Below are 25,192 nucleotides of genomic sequence, written 5' to 3'. Positions count from 1 at the left end.
ACCCCTTTTTAAACTGTGCCAAGCTAACCGCCTTCACCACGTCTCCGGCAACAAATTCCAGAGTTTAATTATGCATTGGCTGAAGAAAACTTTTCTCCGATTTGTTTTAAATTTACTACACTGTAGTTCGCATGCCCCCTAGTCATAGTATTTTGGAAAGCGTGGTCGTAAGTTGTTTTCACAGTGGTCCATAGCGCGCGTTCCATAGTTGTATGCTTATATAAGAGAAGCTGAATGCATAGATTGATTTGTATTTAAGTCCTTTGCAGCTTGGGTAGTGGAGATTTAGGTATGTTCATGTTGATTTTGTTGTGTTTCTGCTTGGTAGGTCTATGAGGTCTGTCATGTATCCTGGGGCATTGCGGTAGATGATCTTGTGAACCAGGGTGCATATTATGAACGCAATACGTTCTTTGATTGGGAGCCAGTATAGTTTTTCTCGTAAAGGTTTGGCGCTTTCGAATCTTGTTTTTCCGAATATAAGCCTGGCTGCTATGTTTTGAGCAGTTTGGAGTTTCTTTATGATTTGTTCTTTACATCCCACATTGATTCCGTTGCAATAATCTAGATGGCTTAGTACCATGGAATGTACTAAGTTGCGAAATATTTCCCTCGGGGAAAAAAAGGTTTCACTCGTTTGAGCTTCCACATTGAGTTAAACATTTTCTTTGTTGTGGCTTTCACTTGGCTCTCCAGTGTGAGATTTCGGTCAATTGTAACTCCGAGAATTTTTAGGCTGTCTGAGATAGGGAGGGTGTGATCTGGGGTGGTTATGTTGGTGGGTTTGATTGTGTTATATTGGGATGTGAGGATGAGACAGTGCGTTTTTCCTGTGTTGAGTTTTAGTTGAAATGCAGTCGCCCAAGAGTTCATGAGGTTCATGCTGAGTTTGATTTTTGATGATTTCCGTTAGATCATTTTGTAAGGGATGTACAATGTGACGTCGTCCGCGTATATGAAAGGGTTAAGGCCTTTATTGGATAGGGACTTGGCTAGTGGGGTCATCATTAGGTTGAAAAAGAGCGGTAATAGTGGCGATCCTTGAGGTACCCTGCAGTCTGCTTTCCATGGTGATGATATGGTCGATTTCGATTTCACTTGATAAGTTCTGGGTGTTAGGAAGCCCTTGATCCAGTTAAGTACACTTCCACCGATCCCGACGTATTCTGGTATGTTTAGTAGTATGTTAAGGTTCAACATGTCGAATTGTAGAAGTATGCTTTTGCCTGTTGCAATTTCTTGTTTGAATTTGGCTAGGAGGGTAATTAGTACTGTTTCGGTGCTGTGGTTGGAGCGGAATCCTGATTGTGATTCATGTAGTATTGTGAAGTTTTGTGTAGTCAGTGAGCTGTTTGGTTACCATGCTTTCCATCAGTTTGACTACCAGTGGGATTGAAGCTACTGGGCTGGGGTAGTTGGAGATATCGTCTGTTTTTTTTCTTGGTATCTTTCGGTATTCCAGAATTTTGCTATTCTTTGGGGTTCTACATGGAGTGTTGCCACGATTTGGGTTTCTGCCAGGTACTTATGACCTGGCTGGGCTAGATGGACCATTGCTCTGACCCAGAACGGCTATGCTTATGTTCACCAAATGTAGGTTCATGAACCTACATGTCACATTATTCTGTATAGAATTAAAAACTATATTTTTTCTTATTCGTGGTATAATTGCAGTGTGTGTTTGAGTTTGTACAATAAAACAAAGACCTTTCATCTCGGTTCTCTGTCTAGATGTGCTTTGGTGAGTGCTGCAACGTTAGAGCATTGTTACCAGATCTTGGCTGTGGTGTGTGATCCTCTTGTGCCTTTTTCCCGTCTGTTCTCCAGCTGTTTTGCTGGTTACTTCCAAGTGCTGAGCACAGACTGAGAAGTTTAGGGGAAGTAATGAGCAAGCTGCAGCCCAGAAATCCAATTCATGGAGCATGCAGATCATGATGTGAAATATTTAGGTTGGCTCTGGGAATTACATCACCGCTTATAACCATTCTGATTATTATTTTTTTTAATGACTAAGGCAGAATGAGACCAAGCTGTGTAATTTCTAAAATGATTTAAACTTGAACCTGTAACTAACGTCCCCAGGGAAATCTGAGGAGCAATGAACTGTTCCCTCAAACTGCACGTGAACAGATTTTGTGTTTGTCTCATGAAAGAGATTCCTTCTCATTTCTCAGGTGGTGTTTATCTGGTTAACAGTGTGCTCAGGCTTTAGATGGTGAGTGGTGAAGGGAAGGAACATTAAGCCAGCAGGGGACAGAGTTCCTTAGTTTGGCTCAAAGCTGAAATGTATCTATTGTTTGCTAAATTCCCTCTGGGCATGGTTTAGAATAAAAAAAGGTTGTGTTCCTAAAATATTTATACTACTAAGAGTCTAATGGAGTCTAATGGAGGAGTGGCCTAGTGGTTAGGGTGGTAGACTTTGGTCCTGGGGAACTGAGGAACTGAGTTCGATTCCCACTTCAGGCACAGGCAGCTCCTTGTGACTCTGGGCAAGTCACTTAACCCTCCATTGCCCCATGTAAGCCGCATTGAGCCTGCCATGAGTGGGAAAGCGCAGGGTACAAATGTAACAAAAATAAAATAGATACTCTTTGAGATTCTACATGGAATGTTGCTACTATTGGACATTCTACATGGAATGTTGCTACTATTGGAGATTCTACATAGAATGTTGCTAGTGGAATAGCAACATTCCATGTAGAGTCTCATATAGTAGCAACAGTGGAGGAGTGGCCTAGTGGTTAGGGTGGTGGACTTTGGTCCTGGGGAACTGAGGCACAGGCAGCTCCTTGTGACTCTGGGCAAGTCACTTAACCCTCCATTGCCCCATGTAAGCTGCATTGAGCCTGCCATGAGTGGGAAAGCGCGGGTACTAATGTAACAAAAAAAATATATATATATATTTTTTTTTTTGCATTACACTGTTTGTAGTGCCCAGACCACCTCCCAAAACAAGCACACAAAATAAAAGCAACAAACAAAATAGAATTTTATCCATAGTAAAATTAGCAGGAGAGGGAAGGTTAGGAAAAAGTAGGATGCTACCATCACCTCATGGCAGTTCTAGTTTGGGCTCAAAGTCGAGGGGTCACCATATGCTCTTGTGTACAGATATGTCTTCAGTGCAATTCACTCCTTAACTCAGGGGGCAGTGAGTTCCAATTAAAAAGCCCAATAAGTTTTTCTGGTGCACTCCAGATGATACTCTGAGGCAAAAGAGGGAAGCAGTTGCTCTAGATAGGGAGACTGTGCCAAGCACAAGGAACTGGTGGGAGCAAACAAATGGGAAAGGTAGTGTGGGATACAAAGTTATTCAAAGTTGTTAAATCGCTAGAGGATTGTGAGTAATTACAAGAGGACCTTACGAGACTGGGAGACTGGGCGTCTAAATGGCAGATGACGTTTAATGTGAGCAAGTGCAAAGTGATGCATGTGGGAAAGAGGAACCCGAACTATAGCTACATCATGCAAGGTTCCACGTTAGGAATCACTAACCAAGAAAGGGATCTCGGCGGCGTCGTTGATCATACGTTGAAACCCTCTGTTCAGTGTGCGGCGGCAGCTAAGAAAGCAAATAGAATGTTAGGTATTATTAGGAAAGGAATGGAAGACAAAAATGAGGACGTTATGTGAGAAATATGTAAATAATTGCTTTTCACTTAACATAATTGCAAAGATAGAATGTTAGTTGGCTCTAACTATATTTGTGTAGGCCGTTTCTAGTAGAGATTACCACATTATAAAATGTAGCCAGGCATGAGACCATGATTGAACATCTGCAAGATAAACTGTAAACAAAGGGAATAGAAGAGAGGGGAGAAGGTAACATACATAGTAGATGACGGCAGAAAAAGAGCTGCACGGTCCATCCAGTCTGCCCAGAAACATGCCATGTGTGAGACTACTAAGGTAGAGCTCTCACATGGAAGTATGAAGATAAGAAAATGCAAACCGAGCAGAAGTAATAATGGACAGCGGATCAGGCTTGGTCGATGGAAAGTTTTAGAGGGGACTGTCATATGATAATTAGCAATGATGCAGTGTGTGTGTGTGTGTATAGGGGAGTAAATGTGATCAATATTCAATGAGAAACTTAGGGGCAGACACCTAATGTAAAGGATATATAATCTGTAAACCTTAAGGAAGGGTTTGCCTGCTTGCTTTCAGAGACACCCATTCTTGCAAAAGTGTATTAAAGGAAGGGTTTGCCTGCTTGCTTTCAGAGACACCCATTCTTGCAAAAGTGTATTTCCTATTTTTGACAATAAATTAATTAAAACTTGCTTCACCAATCTAATTTTGTAAGTCCTTTTTGGTATAGGTTCTCAGGTTATCTGGGGGCTGTTTATAACACGTTATAATGCCTTTGTATTATGTTGTGTTCAGTTCTGGTCGCCGCATCTCAAAAAAGATATAGTGGAATTAGAAAAGGTACAGAGATGGGTGACAAAAATGTGGTAAAGGCGGTTAGCTTAGCAGGGCATGCAATGAAGCTACAAAGTAGTAAATTTAAAATGAATCAGAGAAAATATTTCTTCACTCAACATGTAATTAAAGTCTGGAATTTGTTGCCAGAGAATGTTGTAAAAGCAGTTAGCTTAACACACACACACACACACACACACACACACACACACACACCACCACACACACACACACACACACAACACACACACACACACACACACACACACACCACACACACACACACACACAACACCACACACACACAACACACACACACACCACACACACACACACACACACACACACACACACACACACACACACACACACACACACACACACACACACCACACACACACACACACACACAGACACAGACACAGACACAGACACAGACACACACACACACTCCTACCCGAGATAATGTTGAACCATCTCTCTGACCTCATGTGCACCTTTCATTAAATTAGTCACCTTATTTTCTAACTCCTCTTACTCTCTTACTTATCTGTATGTTCCATCTTTGCTTTACCCTTCACTATCAATTAAAATGTTCTATTGTGTTGACATTGTAAATAGTATACTATGCCATACTTCATATTGTTGTTTGAATATTTTACTGCTGTAATTGCCTCTTGCTCATGTTTGATCTGTTTTATTTTTATTTTAATTACATTTGTGCCACGCTTTCCCACTCATGGCAGGCTCAATGGCTTACATGGGGCAATGGAGGGTTAAGTGACTTGCCCAGAGTCACAAGGAACTGCCTGTGCCTGAAGTGGGAATTGAACTCAGTTCCTCAGTTCTCCAGGACCAAAGTCCACCGCCCTAACCACTAGGCCACTCCTCCACTCCGCCTTGAGTGAGTTCCTTCAGAAAGGCGGTAAATAAATCCTAATAAATAATGAAATGATGTTCATGTCACCCTGTTCATCTGAGAATGTAAGGTTATTGTTGGTCGGGGGTCACACTGAGATAATGAACCGAGGTTATGCTATCAAATGCAAATCCTTCACTTTGTGTTGCAGGTGGATGAAAGGAGGAACCAGGGGGAGAAACAATACCTTTATCATTTTAAAGTTTATGGATAAAAACCATGATTAGCTACCCATTTCATTACAGCATAGAAATCAACTTCAGTTGATGACTGCATCTACAGCAGCATAAAGTGCATGGAACATGCCATCCGCTTAGAAGTGATTTAAAAAAAAAAAAGGGGGGGGGGGAGTAAATTAAATAAGCAGAATGGCCAGTGTACCATAGTAACATAGTAGATGACGGCAGAAAAGACCTGCACGGTCCATCTAGTCTGCCCAACAGATAAACTCATATGTGCTACTTCTTGTGTATACCTTACCTTGATTTGTATCTGCCATTTTCAGGACACAGACCGTAGAAGTCTTGCCCAGAACTAGCCCCGCCACCCAAACACCAGCCCCGCCTCCCAATCTCGGCTAAGTATTGTTGGTTTTCTTGCTGTTGTAAAACACCGTAGTCAGAAGAGCCCTAGTTACAAGAAGAGGAAAGCCACGTCAACATTAATATTGCTTTTGTAGTTTTTGAAATATTTGAACAAATCATCCACCCTCCTATGTTGTCGTGGCTTTTTCCGTCCGGTATTAACAGTGACCGCCACCATTAATTGATGTATTAATCCTTTGTGTAGAGCAAAGCTGCTTCTGACCCAAACGTTGCTTTCTTATCCTGCAGGTCTATCCGTGCGGCACAGCCTGTTCAGACAAGCACTCTGACCGACGCGTGCGCAGACAGTTTCGACCAGCACGTGGCTTACTTGGAACACGTCGTCGTAAAGCTGTCTATACAGCATCCTCGACGTGGGGACCTACAGATTTACCTAACCTCGCCTTCAGGAACCAAGTCTCAGCTCTTAGCAAGAAGGTAAATGAGGCCTGGATCTCAGCTTTCACATTGTACAATATTTTTTTTTAGTAACGGAAAAGACTCAGAAACAAGGCAAGAGATTTGGCAGCAAAGTCCTGTATAAGACTATGTTGGAACAGTGTGACAGGTTTGGGATTCTTCTCGCAAGACTTTGAGGTTGAACATTTTGTTTTGTGCTGGGCTGTACATTTTGAAAGGATTATTGTTAGGTTTTGATAAATTATTTCCTGCTTTTGTGACATAAGTTTTCATTCAGCATGGGTTTCTCATTCCCCTGCTGTAGAAAACAGATGTTTGTTCTCTTGTGTTTTCTCCCAGACAGCACTTGATTCCTGTTATAAATAAATTCACAGCTTTAGCCTCTTGAATTGAGCAGGTTGCAGAATCCATGGCAGCATGGTTTATTAGAGGACAAATGATCAATTTCTTTGATTGCACACCCAGAGAATTAGGTCAGGGTGAGCATTGAATGAGATCTACTTGAACTTATAACTACATAAGTAATGCCACACTGGGAAAAGATCAAGGGTCCATCGAGCCCAGCATCCTGTCCACGACAGCGGCCAATCCAGGCCAAGGGCACCTGGCGAGCTTCCCAAATGTACAAACATTCTATACATGTTATTCCTGGAATTGTGGATTTTTCCCAAGTCCATTTAGTAGTGGTTTATGGACTTGTCCTTTAGGAAACTGTCCAACCCCTTTTTAAACTCTGCCAAGCTAACTGCCTTCACCACGTTCTCCGGCAACGAATTCCAGAGTTTAATTATGCACTGGGTGGGAGAGGGTTTGGCCGGCAGCAGCGGCCACTTGATATTTTCTAGGAGTTTGGGGGGCTGGAGACCCACCGGATCTCCAGCCCTCCCTGAACTTGGGGGGTGAGATCGTCGGGGGACCGGAGGTCCACCGGACCTCCAGCCCCCGTTTTGCCTTTCTCGGGGCAGGGGTAGTCAGGGCTTGGTGGTCCCATGGACCTCCAGCCCCTGTGTTTGACAGGTTTGGGCTTTTGACAGCCCAGACCTGTCAAACAAGTGCGGGAATAGTGCTGAGCACATGCTCAGGTACAATTCTCCCGCACTTCTACCCCTTGATCAGAGATAATTGCGCTGCTTAAATTTGCATGCAATATCTTGATCATCGATGCAGAAAAGCCCTGCGCTGTTCTAGCGCTATTTGGAACAGCACGGGGCTTTGGATCATGGCCTTAGATTGTGAGTCCTCCTGGAACAGAGAAATATCCAGAGTACCTGAATGTAACTCACCTTGAGCAAAATCTAAATAAATAAAATTTAGAAGGGGAGCGAAGGTGCTATGGACCACTGTCTGGTTTTAAAATTAACACGACAAAATCAGAACTTCTTAATATTACCTTGTCCAAGGATTTGATGTCTATCACAGAGGAGGCATCCATATCGTTGGGCTCCCCATCATATACACCATTTGGGGGTGGAGTTAACCTCTAACATTCAGGATCTTTATGTTGCTAATTTCCCTGTTAAAATATGAATTGTTTGGAGATATTAATAGATGGGAGGGTCTCAATATCTCTTAGCTGGGAAGAATAAATGCCATTAAGATGATGCTTCTCTTGAAATTATTATATCTATTTATGGCATGACCTCTTAAAATCCCTATGGCATTCTTTCAATGCCTACATAGAAGGTCTTTCAATATAGGAACAAAAAGTCTTTATTCACCACTCCGTAGCTCCCAGATTTAAACAAATGCACCCAACATGGCCATGTTTTGCCAATACAGCTGCCTCAAGGGCGGATAGGTACCAGCTGGTGTAAAGGTTCAGGCTTCACCAAACTGGTAAAAACTGTATCTCTAACCTTGGAAGGCATGCAGGCATTCTATATGGAGTGGAGGAGTGGCCTAGTGGTTAGAGCACTGGTCTTGCACTCCAGAGATGGCCGGTTCAAATCCCACTGCTGCTTCTTGTGATCTTGGGCAAGTCACTTAACCCTCCATTGCCTCAGGTACAAACTTAGATTGTGAGCCCCCCTGGGACAGAGAAATACCCAGTGTACCTGAATGTAGCTCACCTTGAGCTACTACTGAAAAAGGTGTGAACAAAAATCTAAATAATGAATAAAATAAATACGTGTGGAGGAGTGGCCTAGTGGTTAGGGTGGTGGACTTTGGTCCTGGGGAACTGAGTTCGATTCCCACTTCAGGCACAGGCAGCTCCTTGTGACTCTGGGCAAGTCACTTAACCCTCCATTGCCCCATGTAAGCCGCATTGAGCCTGCCATGAGTGGGAAAGCGCGGGGTACAAATGTAACAAAAAAAAAAATACTTCACGTAGCATTTGAAGGGGTGATACATGATAGGCAAACGGTCTATGCAGCTACCTCATCCAGCACAGCGTTCATGGGAGGAGAAGGATACCCCATGATGAATGCATGGAGCACACCACCCAAGACCTAAATGGTCAGCAGCCATGCCCTGCTGTGCAGGTGAGTGTGTTTTTAGGAAAGAGAGCAAAGCCAGGACAGCAGGGTACGATTCTTGTGCAACACTTTCAGCTAAGGTTGTGCACCAAGGTGCTGCCTTCAATTACAAACTTTGGGCTTCAGGAAAGAAGTGATTCTGATCTGTCTTTTATTCTCCTTTGCGTGTCCCAAATGCACATCTGTGGGTACTGGTTTCCTGACTGATTCACTGTTGCTTCATCTGAGAATACTAAAACTCTTTATATATTCTAGTAAAGACCTGGTTTGTCCCATAGGTTCTGATTTTCACTTAGAATACATTTCATTATAAGGATTTGATGTTTGTACATTGTCACGTGTAACTTGTGTTTTCCAATTGATTGTGGTGATTGTTTTTTTTTTGTTTTGTTTTTTTAAATTGTTGACGTGTGCAGGCTCCAATTTTCAGTGGTTATTTCTAGGAGGCAAGTAAAGAATTTGCAGTGGTTTAGTGAGAAATCAAGGTTCCTTACTTTTTGGGATTAGAGTATGCTTATCTCAGTTCTGTATTCTTTTGGCATTAAAACTCTCAAGGGCTTTTGAAGCATAACTTAACATTTCTTTGGCTTTTTGGGAGTGATTGATTTTTTTTTTTTTTTTTTTTGCTGGAGAAAGAAATAATTTAGAATATCTGAAGTTCAGAAAGTCTTGGCGTCTCCAGAAAAAAAAAAAACCTGAAAACAAATTCTGGGGGTTCCAGCAGAATACTGAGGACCAAGAAGATGATATGTGTGAATAATAAAAAACAAAGGGGGTCTTTACAAATGTCGATAAGCCCAACGCAAACGTACCAAACGCTAAATTGGGACAACTGCTGGCCCAATGCAGCTGCCGGCGGTAGTTCCACCCTGAGCGTGTGCAACCCCCCCCCCCCCCGGTAATTGGGCATCACCGCAAGATGCCCGGTTACTGCGGGAGGCCTTATCGCCACCTCAGTGGGTGACGGTAAGGGCTCCCCGCCGCATGGCCACGCGGTAAGAGTTCTTTGACCACATGGCCACGCGGTAAGAGTTCTTTTTACCACATAGCCACGCGGTAAGACATGGCCACTCGGTAAGTGTTCTTTTACCACAGGCCACGCGATAAGAGTTCTTTACCACATGGCCACTGCCGGGTAAGAGTTCTTTCACCACATGGCCACGTGGTAAGGTTCTTTTACCACATAGCCACGCAGAGTAAGACATGGCCACTCAGTAAGTGTTCTTTTACCACATGGCCACGCGGTGGTAGAGTTCTTTCACCACATGGCCACGTGGTAAGAGTTCTTTTACCACATAGCCACGCAGTAAGACATGGCCACTCAGTAAGTGTTCTTTTACCACATGGCCACGCGGTAAGAGTTCTTTCACCACATGGCCACGTGGTAAGAGTTCTTTTACCACATAGCCACGCAGTAAGACATGGCCACTCGGTAAGTGTTCTTTTACCACATGGCCACGCGGTAAGAGTTCTTTCACCACATGGCCACGTGGTAAGAGTTCTTTTACCACATAGCCACGCAGTAAGACATGGCCACTTGGTAAGTGTTCTTTTACCACATGGCCACGCGGTAAGAGTTCTTTCACCACATGGCCACGTGTAAGAGTTCTTTTACCACATAGCCACGCAGTAAGACATGGCCACTCAGTAAGTGTTCTTTTACCACATGGCCACGCGGTAAGAGTTCTTTCACCACATGCCACGTGGTAAGAGTTCTTTTTACCACATAGCCACGCAGTAAGACATGGCCATCGGTAAGTGTTCTTTTACACACATGGCCACGCGGTAAGTGTTCTTTTACCACATGGCCACGTGGTAAGAGTTCTTTTACCACATAGCCATGCGGTAAGACATGGCCACTCGGTAAGTGTTCTTTCACCACATGGCCATGTGGTAAGAGTTCATGGCCATGTTTATCTGGGGGCTTTTTACCCGCTTAGGTAAAAAGGGCGCTGATGCATGGGAAAAACGCCGCCCCCCCCCCCCCCCCCCGCTGCAAGCACAGGGCCCTTTTTCCCGCAGCTTGGTAAAGAATCCCAAAGTATGTTAGACCCCACTGATTTGAAATTTAGTGCTGTTGATCTTAAATCATAAATCCTAATAATGAATTTATAAGTATAAAGATGTTGTAGTGGTGGAAGGGGTTCCTTTGGTGGTGATCTGAGGTGAGTTAGGCGTTTTGAGCTTGGAAGGCCAGGGCTGTGGAAGGAGAATTGCCATCAACTCGGACATGTGGGTTATGGAAGGTAAATAGCAACATAACTGTGAAATCAAACTAAAAATATTTTCTAGATTCAAAGTTTTGCCCGACACTAGAAAGAATCTTCTGGTGTTGGAACGTAACGATTGCTGTTTGTTTAGGACCACAATGTGGAAACAACAAAAAAAATTTATATATATATGCATGTAGTACGTAATCCAATCCTGCTACTTTTCCACAAACACTCCAGAGTGATATATAAATGCAAGTACATTTAAACAAGAGAGAATGCAAAGCCTCAATAAAATGACATGACATAATACCATTAGGATAGAGACTGGGTTTATTTTTTATTTTATTTTTTTCAAGTTTCATGTCACTCGGGCAATTTCTCCAAGTGGGTTAGTTTTGCACATACTCTGACAAGAATGAACCTCACTCCTAAGCGATGTCCAGTGGGCCACTGCTGATGGTGTTCCTTTAATATACTCCTCATTTAAAGGCAGATGATCAAAAGCCCCGCGCTGTTCCAAACAGCGCTCTAAAATAGTTCTGTTAGACCTATGATCAGAGATAATGCATGCAAATTTAAGCAGCGCAATTATCTCTGATTATTGGGTAGAAGTGCGGGAGAATTTTGCCTGAGCATGCGCTCAGCGCAATCCTCCCGCACTTGTTTGACAGGTCTGGGATGGAGACCAATGGAAGAGAAAGGACGCCCATCTTTAAATCGGAAGATGGACGGCCTCAACTGCCCTGTTGCAGGGACTGCCAGATTTCGTGGGGGTGTTGGAGGTATAGCGACGGGGCAGTTGAGGAAGTCCAAAGTTTGGATGTTTCTGCAATGGGCAGTTAAGGACGTCCAAAATTGGATGTTTCTATGAGAAAGACGTCTTTCTCATAGAAACATCTGATTTTGGACGTCCTTAACTGCCCATTGCAGAACTGTCCAAATTTTGGACGTCCTCAACTGCCCTCGCTGGCAGGTTTGCTGTAGGGGGGAATGAGGACAGGGCTCACCATTCCTCCCCAATGATCTGCAACCCTAACGCCAGCTTCGGAGCTGGCGTAGGGTTTGTCGCGGCTAGCGACCCAATCTTTGGTGTGCTGGACGCTGATCATTGAGGATGAATGCGTTAAGCGCTGTTTTAGCATGCGCATTGCATGCTACTGTATAAGCCCTCGAGCGTGTTGTTTCACATGCTCAAGGGCTCTGATCATGGGTGGTAGCAAACGCCGGCGCTAGTATGGTGCTAACAGCCTCTAGTGCCGACGTTTGCTTTTGATCATCTGCCTGTTAGGATGGAGGGAGCCATTTTGATCAATAACCATGAGATCAGTATCTGGCTTCAGTCCATGGAGTAGCAGTTTTTCACACCTCTGTTCTTCCTGTTTCTTTTGAAATGTAGATCAGCATTCCACTTGCAAAACAGAGAAACAGTGAGACCCTGTCATTTCAGTGCACTCTACACTAGCGTCATAGCAGAGGTTGAGTATAAATGGTGCTCTCCACGGCAGCTCATTGTGGGGATGGGGGAGGGGTCTTTTACAAAGGCACGCAACTGTTTTTAGCCCATGCTAAATGCTAGAGACGCCCGTAGGAATATATGGGCGCCGCTAGAATTTAGCGCATGATTACTTTTAGCGCTAAAAACGCTAGCACGCCTTTGTAAAAGGGGACCCCTTTATGTTGAAGAGTGACAACAAAAATTTTGAAAATGGAAAATATTGTAGTTTGTTAGTTGTGTCCTGCCTGCCTTCCACAGCGCACATGCGTACAGCCAGAGCTGATGGCAGTTTTCCTTTAACAGGAAGAAGAGGTGCTGTGCCTGTAGAACGGCGACTTTTGGAAGACGACTTTCTCCTTTCAGCCAGATGGGAGGTAAAAATGATTGTTTTAAGTATTCAACCGCCATTAAATAAATGCTTTTGTTGTTGTTGTTACATTTGTACCCCGCGCTTTCCCACTCATGGCAGGCTCAATGCGGCTTACATGGGGCAATGGAGGGTTAAGTGACTTGCCCAGAGTCACAAGGAGCTGCCTGTGCCTGAAGTGGGAATCGAACTCAGTTCCTCAGGACCAAAGTCCACCACCCTAACCACTAGGCCACTCCTCCACTGTTGCTACTATTTGAGATTCTACATGGAATGTTGCTATTCCACTAGCGAAGTCGGCCCTTGCAGATCACCAATGTGGCCGTGCAGGCTTCTGCACACATACGTGCAGGACATCAGACTCACAGAAACAGAAGCCTGCGCAGCCTTCTACATGGAATGTTGCTAGTGGAATAGCAACATTCCATGTAGAATCTCAAAGAGTAGCAACATTCCGTGTAGAATCTCCAATAGTATCTATTTTATTTTTGTTACATTTGTACCCTGCGCTTTCCCACTCATGGCAGGCTCAATGCGGCTTACATGGGGCAATGGAGGGTTAAGTGACTTGCCCAGAGTCACTAGGAGCTGCCTGTGCCTGAAGTGGGAATTGAACTCGAACTCAGTTCCTCAGGACCAAAGTCCACCACCCTAACCACTAGGCCACTCCTCCACTGTTGCTACTATTTGAGATTCTACATGAAATGTTGCTATTCCACTAGCAACATTCCATTTAGAAGTCGGCCCTTGCAGATCACCAATGTGGCCGCGCAGGCTTCTGCTTCTGTGAGTCTGACGTCCTGCACGTATGGCAGGACGTCAGACTCACAGAAACAGAAGCCTGCGCAGCCTTCTACATGGAATGTTGCTAGTGGAATAGCAACATTCCATGTAGAATCTCCAATAGTAGCAACATTCCATGTAGAATCTCCCATAGTATCTATTTTATTTTTGTTACATTTGTACCCTGCGCTTTCCCACTCATGGCAGGCTCAATGCGGCTTACATGGGGCAATGGAGGGTTAAGTGACTTGCCCAGAGTCACAAGGAGCTGCCTGTGCCTGAAGTGGGAATCGAACTCAGTTCCTCAGGATCAAAGTCCACCACCCTAACCACTAGACCACTCCTCCACTTGCCATTTGGGTTGGTTATGTTGAGCTAAAGATGGATATTGTTATCAGAAAAGGTAATTAAAATGACTTTTGAAATTTAGTTGTTTTGTTTTGTTTTTTTGTGAAGTTAATTTGAAAGTCTCCTTAATTTGACTTCTCCCAGAGGGTCTGCAGAAACCAGCAGCCATTCACTGAGAACCACAGTTGACTGGTCAGCAGATGCTGGTCATCTTTTTGTCCTGTTGATGTTGACCTGTGACAACAGTGCAAATCTGTTTCTCCCAATCAAAAGCAGGCTGAGTACATGATCCAACACCCGGTTCCAGTCCAGTTCTCCACCACTAACAATGAAAATACCTTGAAGATCAAGGTTATAAACTAAAAATCTGAAATAAAACCTGCAAGTGATGTTCTACCCTGGAATTCAGGTGCACTGTTGATGTGGCTTTTGCTGTTTGCTGAGATGGATTTTTTTTTGTGTGCATCCTGGATCATTTTCTGTCTGTTTAAAAATGTCTGTCATAAAATTTGAAGCACATTTTAAAAAATGCTGTAAGACGTGGGACCTTCCAAAGGGAAGAGCCTTATGCTTAAAATAAAGTCTTCAGACTGTGAAGAAACCATATACCATGTCGTCATCTGCTGTTGTTTTTATATGCATAGGCTTTATTGACATTGTTCAACAATCTCTCAATGCAGAACTTATGATCATTCAAGTGAAGGATACAAAAACTGGGAATTCATGACTGTTCATTGCTGGGGAGAAAAGGCTGAGGGAGAATGGACATTAGAAATCCATGATAATTCGTCCCACCTGCGCAATCCAGAAATGCAAGGTGAGCATGTGTGTTGTCTTGTCTTCCGCATTCTTGTGTTCTTCTTGGACTGTGCTTCAGTGAAATAACGGTCAAGCAAGCTTGCTCAGCTCGTAGAGGGTGCTGGTTGGAAAGTGTAGCCCTGGTCTGGAACTCTGCAGTGCCCTTGGATTCTTGAAATAAAAGGAGTAGGACATTGGGATATGATTAATCTTCCAAGCATTTAGAGCAGGGGCTCTCAACCAGTCCTTGGGAGACACCCAGTCAGTCGGGTTTTTAGGATACCCGGTAATGAATATGCATGAGATAAGCTTGCATGCACAGCCTCCATTGTACTCAACTCTATCGCACACTATTCATTGTTGATATCTTGAAAACCAGACTGGCTTGATGCTCTAAATGCTTGGAAGATTTATCATCTCCCAATGTCTTACTCCTTTTATTTCTCAAGACTCCAAGGACAATAGTGGGGGTGGGCTGGAGGGTGCACAAGCCCCCAGCTTGGATCTCCTAGGTGTGGGGATCCCAAACTTGGGCTGCCTGGGTATGGGAGGATATGATTGCCATGATAATCTTATGCACCTTATCTGTATCTATATTCTGAAATTCTTATTCTATTAATGTGAATGTCGTCGTAACATTTTGTAAGCCACATTGAGCCTGCAAATGGGTGGGGAAATGTGGGATACAAGTGCAGCAAATAAATAAATAAAATAAATAAATATTTGAATCGAGCTTGGTCATGGGGTCCCAGATATAAGGATGCCTAAATGAAGGATCCCTTGTTCAGGGGCCCCAAATTGTGATCCTGGGTCTGTTGTTGACTGATTTATTTTTATTTTTTTTTTCTATTTTTTTTCTAACTTCTCCTCAGGGGTGTTGAGATAAAAGTAACAGTATGCAAATATTTAACATGCTTTCTTGCATTGTCACATTTGCTGGTTGTCGTATAAATTGGGATAAATCTGAAGCAATGCCTCTTAACGATATCACAACTCAGTGAGATCTTGGACAAGCTCATTTTAGATGGTCCACTTCCCAATTAAAATCCTTAAGGATCCTTTTTCATCAGGATGGGGACCACTTAATGGCAATAGACATGAAAGCAATCCTAACACACTTTATCACTGATATAATCATCATTTTTAATTGCTTCTATGCTGCCCCACTACAAAGTATTACTGGGGACCACTGATTTTTTATCAAACTATTATTTAAGCATGTTACCAAAATTGACTCTTCAGCCTTTCTACAAATAAATTGATCGTAAAAATTTTCCAATATTTATGGCAAAATAAAACACACCTCGTATTGCCCTAAACGTATTGAAGGCTTCCAAAGCTAATGAAGGTGTTGTTTTGCAGATTTTATGTATATCACTCGGCAGCCATTCTCCAATATGGTGCTATGTGGGTTTCCTATTCCAAATCCTCCATTGATCATCTTTAGTTAAAAATTGAGAGAGATTTGATTCATACTCTATTTGTTGCATTTGTATCCCACATTTTCCCACCTATTTGCAGGCTCAATGTGGCTTACATAGTTTTGTTATGACATTGTAATTCCAGGATATCAGATATAATTAGTAATGCACAGAGATTAAGTATGGGAAGAGAAAAAGGATCGTGTTAGGGGGTAGGTATAGAAGGTGACTACTACCACTGGTCGCCGCATCTCAAGAAAGATATAGTAGAACTGGAAAATGTGCAGCGAAGGGCGACAAAAATGATAGCGGGGATGGGACGACTTCCCTATGAGGAAGACTAAGGAGGCTAGGGCTTTCAGCTTGGAGAAGAGACGGCTGAGGGGAGACATGATAGAGGTATATAAAATAATGAGTGGAGTGGAACAGGTGGATGTGAAGCGTCTGTTCACGCTTTCCAAAAATACTAGGACTAGGGGCATGCGATGAAACTACAGTGTAGTAAATTTAAAACAAATCGGACAAAATTTTTCTTCACCCAATGCGTAATTAAACTCTGGAATTCGTTTCCGGAGAATGTAGTGAAGGCAGTTAGCTTGGCAGAGTTTAAAAAGGGGTTAGACGGTTTCCTAAAGGACAAGTCCATAGACCACTACTAAATGGACTTGGGAAAATCCACAATTTCGGAAATAACTTGTATAAAATGTTTGCACGTTTGGGTAGCTTGCCAGGTGCCCTTGACCTGGATTGGCCGCTGTCGTGGACAGGATGCTGGGCTCGATGGACCTTTGGTCTTTTCCCAGTATGGCATTACTTATGTACTACTATCTATCATTTCTATAATGCTACTAGATGTACGCAGTGCTGTACACATTATATGCAGGTACTTTCTCTGTCCCCAGAGGGCTCACAATCTAAGTTTTTGAACCTGAGGCAATGGGGAGGGTTAAGTGACTTGCCCAGAGTCACAAGGAATGTGAACGATTACAGGAGGACCTTGCGAGACTGGGAGAATGGGCGTGCAAGGCAGATTAAGTCAATGTTGACAAGTGCAAAGTGATGCATGTGGGTAAGAGGAACCCGAATTATAGCTACGTCTTGCAAGGTTCCGCGTTAGGAGTTACGGATCAAGAAAGGGATCTGGGTGTCGTCGTCGATGATACGCTGAAACCTTCTGCTCAGTGTGCTGCTGCGGCTAGGAAAGCGAATAGAATGTTGGGTGTTATTAGGAAGGGTATGGAGTCCAGGTGTGCGGATGTTATAATGCCGTTGTATCGCTCCATGGTGCGACCGCACCTGGAGTATTGTGTTCAGTACTGGTCTCCGTATCTCAAAAAAGATATAGTAGAATTGGAAAAGGTACAGCGAAGGGCGACGAAAATGATAGTGGGGATGGGACGACTTTCCTATGAAGAGAGGCTGAGAAGGCTAGGGCTTTTCAGCTTGGAGAAGAGCGGCTGAGGGGAGATATGATAGAAGTGTATAAAATAATGAGTGGAATGGATCGGGTGGTGTGAAGCGACTGTTCACGCTATCCAAAAATACTAGGACTAGAGGGCATGAGTTGAAGCTACAGTGTGGTAAATTTAAAACGAATCGGAGAAAATTTTTCTTCACCCAACGTGTAATTAGACTCTGGAATTCATTGCCGGAGAACGTGGTACGGGCGGTTAGCTTGACGGAGTTTAAAAAGGGGTTAGATAGATTCCTAAAGGACAAGTCCATAGACCGCTATTAAATGGACTGGAAAAATTCCTCATTTTTAGGTATAACTTGTCTGGAATGTTTTTACGTTTGGGGAGCGTGCCAGGTGCCCTTGACCTGGATTGGCCACTCGGTGACAGGATGTGGGCTAGATGGACCTTTGGTCTTTCCCAGTATGGCACTACTTATGTACTTATGTATTATGTACTTATGTACTTATGTACTTATGTACAAGCTGCAGTGGGAATTGTGACTCTGGGCAAGTCACTTAACCCAAATACGTACCTGTATATACTATGTAAACTACTTTGAATATAACCAGAGAAAGTGAGTATATCAAGTCTCATCCCCTTTTCCTTTCCCCTTACTTCATCCACTAGCTTAACTCAGTCAATGTATTTCTTAATACATAAAGCCATATGGCCCCCAAGTAAATTAGATCATGAAGGCCTTAGTACTAGAAATTGTGTTGGCATGCAGTTCACACTTGGGTAATCTTTTACATATGAGATAGTTATGTCCATAAATCAGTACTTTCTGGTCTTTACTTTGGGATAAAATTAAATCAATTTTACAAATTTCATCTTCCCTTAATATTTTATTCAATATTCTTATTGCTTTAACATTACAAATGATTCTTGCTAATTGGAAATTGGCAAACCTTTTAAACTTAACTTTCTGGTGGACAAATATTCTCATGGTTCAAATCAAAAATATCAAGTGGCTGAATACTCCAATAGATAATCTGTGTAGAGAAAATATGGTGTTTTGTTGGCTCTATTTCCTGTATTCACCGTTGATGTCCCTCTTATATTGACAAGCAAAAACGCTCGCTTTGGAACAATGAAATGGGCCCTAGGAAGGCTATCGTCAAAGCGTGTTCTCGTCTCTCTCCCCTGCCCTCACGTCCATGTCCAACGATTCTCCCATTCCCTCCTCTGCCCTCCCATCCCATCTCATCCATGTCCAGCGATCTCCCCCTCCCCTCCATACCTGAGGTCAGCGGCGGCAGGCTTGGCTCGCGTCTCCTCCAGCCTTCCCTTGCCTTCCCTCTCAGTGTCCCGCCCTTCTCTGACATCATTTCATCTTTCCGCAAGGGCGGGACACTGAGGGGAAGGGAACGCTGGAGGCGAGCTGACGTAAGCTCATTTGCATACAGTACGAACCTAGACAGTCAGCCATCCAGGGACGCAGATGAACAAATTATATGGAGAGATAACATTGTTACGATATAATCATTTCTTGAAATACTTTGCTTTTTGTGACAACGAATAATTTCCTATAATATAATATAATCTATATTTCTTTCTTATACTAGGACTAGGGGGCACACAATGAAGCTACAAAGAAGTAATTTTAAAACAAATCGAGAATATATTTCTTCACTAAACGTGTAATTAAACTCTGGAATTTGTTGCCAGAGAATGTGGTAAAAGCAGTTAGCTTAGCAGGGTTAAAAAAGGTTGGATACTTCCTAAGGAAAAGTCCATAGACAGTTATTACAATGAACTTGGGGAAAATCCACTGCTTATTTCTAGAATGGGTAGCATAAAATGTATTGTACTGTTTTGTGATTTTGCCAGGTTCTTGTAAGCTGGATTGGCCACTGTTGGAAACGGGATGCTGGGTTTGATGGACTTTCGGTCTGTCCCAGTATGGCAACTCTGTTCTTATAAAATGTGTTGTTTAAAATGTAGTAAAAGCAGTTAGCTTAGTGGGGATTAAAAAAAGGTTTGAATAGCTTCCTAAAAGGAAAGTCCATAAGCCGTTATTAACATGGCCTTGGAGAAAATCCACTGCTTATTTTTAAGATAAGCACCATAAACTCAATAAGAAAAAAAACACATTGTCTCATCCTCTCATCCCAATACAGCACGGACAACCCCACAAATATTGATACCCCAGATTACACCCTCCCTATCTCAGACAGCCTGAAAATCCTAGGCATTATAATGGACCGTAACCTAACACTGGAGAGCCAAGTGAAATCCACTACAAAGAAAATGTTCCACTCAATGTGGAAACTCAAACGCATAAAACAATTCTTCCTGAGGGAAACTTTCCGCAACCTGATACAATCAATGGTAATAAACCACTTAGATTATTGCAGTGGAATCTATGCAGGATGCAAAGAACAAACCTTAAAGAAACTTCAGACCGCTCAAAACACGGCAGCTAGGCTTATATTTGGGAAAAAAGCGTTTTGAAAGTGCAAAACCCCTCTGCGAAAAATTACACTGGCTCCCAATCAAAGAACGCATCGCCTTCAAAATCTGCACCCTGGTTCACAAAATTATCTAAAGCGAAGCCCCTGGATACATGACAGATTTAATCGACTTACCAACCAGAAACACATCCGAATTAACGCGAACATATCTAAATCTCTTTACCGAACTGTAAAGGACTTAAATACAAATCTACCTACGCATCCAGCTTTTCCTAGATAAGCACACAACTGTGGAATGCGCTACCAAAATCCTTGAAACGACGTACGACCGCCTAAACTTCCAGAAAATATGAAAACGCCCTGTTTAAAAAGGCATACCCTACCAATCCAACCTAAAGTGGAGGAGTGGCCTAGTGGTTAGGGTGGTGGACTTTGGTCCTGAGGAACTGAGTTCGATTCCCACTTCAGGCACAGGCAGCTCCTTGTGACTCTGGGCAAGTCACTTAACCCTCCATTGCCCATGTAAGCCGCATTGAGCCTGCCATGAGTGGGAAAGCACAGGGTACAAATGTAACAAAAATAAAATAGATATATTGGAGATTCTACATGGAATGTTGCTACTATTGGAGATTCTACATGGAATGTTGCTACTATTGGAGATTCTACATGGAATGTTGCTATTCCACACAACATTCCATGTAGAAGGCCGTGCAGGACGTCAGACTCACAAGCAGAAGCCTGCGCGGCCACATTGGTGATCTGCAAGGGCCGGCTGGGGAACTGAGGAATTGAGTTCGATTCCCACTTCAGATACAGGTAGCTCCTTGTGACTCTGGGCAAGTCACTTAACCCTCCATTGCCCCATGTAAGCCGCATTGAGCCTGCCATGAGTGGGAAAGCGCAGGGTACAAATGTAATAAAAATAAAATAGATACTATTGGAGATTCTACATGGAATGTTGCTATTCCACTAGCAACATTCCATGTAGAAGGCTGCGCAAGCTTCTGTTTCTGGTCTGATGTCCTGCACGTATGGCAGGACGTCAGACTCACAGAAGCAGAAGCCTGCTGCGCGGCACATTGGTGATCTGCAAGGGCCGACTTCTACATGGAATGTTGCTAGTGGAATGCAACATTCCATGTAGAATCTGAAATAGTAGCACAGTGGAGGAGTGGCCTAGTGGTTAGGGTGGTGGACTTTGGTCCTGGGGAACTGAGATCGATTCCCACTTCAGGCACAGGCAGCTCCTTGTGACTGGGCAAGTCACTAACCCTCCATTGCTCCATGTAAGCGCATTGAACCTGCTATGAGTGGGAAAGCGCGGGGTACAAATGTAACAAAAATAAAAATAAATGCCTGACCTCAGCTACACAAGAAAACTAAAGCACGAATGAACATAACACTACTCTTCCGCTCTGCGATTCTTATTGTGGCTTACCACATGAACTTCATCTTACCCACAACATCACTTTGTATTGTTCTCACGGAGTCTGCAAATGCCCTCCGGCACTATGTAAGCCACATTGAGCCTACAAATAGGTGGGAAAATGTGGGATACAAATGTAACAAATATAAATAGCTTAGTAAAAGGATCTCCCCCCCCCCCCCCCCCCCCCCCCCACCCAGTGCGCATTGGCCTTTGTGGAGTTGCTCAGAGGTCTGAATGACCGTATCGCCAGCTACCATGAGATTCTATAGTCCAATTGTCATTTGGGGGGAAGTTTCACTATTCCTTACAATATAAAGATTGTGTTAAGTGTAGAATGAGGTTCTGCAGTAGATTGATAGAAAATTGATGGTTATGTATGGAAACTGATACGTGTGTTTGCATAGTTTGCCACTTCATTAGGTATGACGAATGGGTCGGTGACTTACAGCTGCCTGCAGCACACTTTCATTTGATATTCAGAGGTGCAGCATATTCGAACTATCCATTGTTTCTTAAAAATGGAATTTTAGTTCTCTGAATACCAGTGTGTCTTCATCCAACTGCAGAACTGGTACAGCTTGGGTGTGTCACACCACTGTCCTACTCGTGTGTCTCCATACTGCTTTAACCGTGAGAGAGAAGTTCAGCTTCTTCTCAGTGTTGGAGTACATTAAGTACGTAAGTATTGCATACTGGGAAAGACCAAAGGTCTCAGCACCCAGCATCCTTTCCAACAATGCCAATCCAGGTCACAAGTACCCAATAGTAGCAACATTCCACGTAGAACCCCAAAGAATAGCAAGATTCTAGAATTCTAAAGAATAACAAGGTTCCATGCAGAATTTCAAAGTGTAGCAACATTCCATGTGGAACCCCAAAGAGTAGCAAGATTCCATTCAGAATCCCAAGCACATAGTACATAAGTGTTGCCACACTGGGACAAAGCAAAGGTCCATCAAGCTCAGCATCCTGTTCCAACAGTGTCCAATCCAGGTCACAAATACCTGGCAAGATCCAAAACAGTACAATACATTCTATATCCTTATCCCAGAAATAGCGGAGTTTCCCCAAGTCTGTTTAATAATGGCCTATGGACATTTCCTTTAGGAAGCCGTCCAAACCGTGTTTTTAAACTCGTTAAGCTAACAGCCTTTACCACATTCTCTGGCAACGAATTCCAGAGTTTAATTTCATGTTGAGAAGAAAACATTTCTACGATTCATTTTGAATATATACTACATGTAGCTTCATCGCATGCCCCCTAGTCCTAGTATTTTTGGAAAGCGTAAACAGACGCTTCACATCTACCCGTTCAACTCCTGCTTAACACTGTTTGTGATGGTGATTTTGAACTGATGCAGGCACTTATCTGAGGAAATCAGATGCAATTCACCGTTCATTTCAAGTGGACCCAATGACAGTGACAAGCTCATATCCTTTTTTTAGTAGCTGAAGTGGGGTTACATTCAGTACCATGGGTTTTTCCCTGTCCCTAGAGGGCTTACAAGCTTAAGAGCTGATGTGCTAATATGCATTAATATTTATGTTTAAACCTTTGTATTGAATTTTAAAAACACAAACAAGATTCAATTCTTGTATACCGCTAATATCCCCTTTTTCGGGGTTCAGTGCGGTTACGTTCTAGGTGAGACAAAAGCAGATAGTGTTCGTTTGAGGTACGAGAAACATTAGAGACCATTGGTGTAATGCATGAGACTAAAAACAATTAAAGGAAAGGATAATGGGTGATACTAGTAATTAGAAGTACTGATGGATTATTATGAAGCAGTCTTTGGGAAGAGAAAGATAGCATGAAACAGTCTTAAACGACTATGAACAAGTGTTTACACATAAGTTTCAAGTTTATTAAAATCTTAATATACCTCTTAATCGGAAGACCACCTGAACGGTTTACAGATCAGAACAGCATAATTCCGTAACCCCACCCACCCCCACACCAAGTACATTGTCCAGTTGTAGCAAATAGTCTGTACCTTGGTAGAAAACACTTATTATGTGTACATGAGTAAAACATTGTTAGTGAAAAGATCTCTGAGTCGTCTCCAGTTCTTTGAAACCTAAACAAGTCCCCCCCCTCCCTTACATGGGAGGAGTAGCCTAGGGGGTTAGAGCACTTGCTCTTGTGACCTTGGGCAAGTCACTTAACCCTCCATTGATGTGGGTACTGAAAAGAGTAAAACCATTCCTCCTGCAGAAAACTTTTCGGAATCTAGTACAATCCACAGTATTCATCCATGCTGACTACTGCAACAGCATCTCATCGGTTGCCAAGCCCAAATCATGAAAAAACTCCAAACCGCCCAAAAACACGCAGCCAGACTCATTTTTGGCAATCACGATTTGAAAGTGCAACACCACTACGTGAAAAACTCCACTGGCTCCCTATCAAGGAACGCATAAACTTCAAAGCCCACACAATGATCCACAAAATCCTCCATGGTGAATCTCCATGCTACATGACGAATTGATCGACCTACCAGTCAGGAACGGGCAAATCTTCTCGAACATATCTCAACCTTCATCTCCCCAATTGCAAAGGCCTCAAATACAAAACCTACTACGCATCCAACTTCTCCGTTATAGGCAGCAACTCTGGAACGCAATACCTCGACACATTTATCTTGTTGGGCAGACTGGATGGACCATGCAGGTCTTTTTCTGCCGTCATCTACTATGTTATGTTACATCCGAACAACCAATGAACATCTACCCTTCCGGAAGCTGCTGAAAAAGTACCTCTTCAAACAAGCCTACCCTAACAACCCAACTAATTCTTAAATCTAATCCACATCCACATCACTGCAGCCCAAATTCCAATCCTCTCCCCCAGTATCGTATCGTCTATTGTCCTACTCTCTATAACTGGGTTATCTCTGTGATGCTTGTATTTCTCTGTGATACTCTGTACCATACCTTGTAAGCTGCACGAACCTGCTATCGAGCGGGAAAGAGCGGGGTATAAATGCTATAAATAAAATAAATAAAATGACGTAAAAAAGTTGAAGCCATCTCCCCGTGAAACGCCATATTGGTGTACCTTAAACAAACAATCAGCATACAGATGTACACAGAGGAACTGTCAGAACTATAACCCGAGGTTAAATTATTTTTTACCTTTCGGGGGGTGACAAAGACTCTTTTTGGTGTCTGCGGGTGGGGGCCGCATTAGCTGGTGCTCTGGAGCAGTAGACTTCTTTTTGGAGCTTCAGCAGGCTTGAGTTATGTAGGGAGCTACACTGGCTCCAATCAAAGAACGATCACATTCAAGATATGCTCCCTAGTTCACAAAATCATTCACGGGGATGCCCCAGCCTAAATGTCAGACCTGATAGACCTACCACCCAGGAATGCTAAAAAATCATCCCGCACATTCTTCAATCTTTCACTTTCCCAACTGCAAAGGTCTAAAATACAAACTAATGCATGCGTCAACCTTTCCTATGCTTACTATGCATTCCTATATGGAAGTCTCATCAACATTACTTGAGGTTCATGATCTTGGGAAGCATTTCCAGTTTTGTGTTCTACTTTCAGACTGGCCACAACACTACGTACGTTTCGAGAGGTGATGGTAGTAGCCATCTTATCCAAAGAGGAAATTATACTCCACCCTTATTTAGA

The 25,192-nt window shown here is 43.1% G+C and overlaps 1 protein-coding gene across 1 annotated transcript in view; it reads left to right on the top strand.

Moving 5' to 3' along the window:
• Window positions 1–25,192, top strand: part of PCSK6 (proprotein convertase subtilisin/kexin type 6) — a gene marked incomplete in the record, with an annotated part of 362,327 nt that overhangs the window by 226,281 nt on the left and 110,854 nt on the right. The window contains 2 exon segments of the mRNA XM_030189752.1: window positions 6,178–6,366; window positions 14,712–14,837. Coding sequence (XP_030045612.1) covers window positions 6,178–6,366; window positions 14,712–14,837 — 315 coding nt within the window.

This window comes from Microcaecilia unicolor, chromosome 1, assembly GCF_901765095.1.
Source record: "Microcaecilia unicolor chromosome 1, aMicUni1.1, whole genome shotgun sequence".
Taxonomy (NCBI): domain Eukaryota; kingdom Metazoa; phylum Chordata; class Amphibia; order Gymnophiona; family Siphonopidae; genus Microcaecilia; species Microcaecilia unicolor.
Note: the sequence above shows the minus strand (reverse complement) of the source record. Positions and strands in the feature narration are given on the sequence as shown.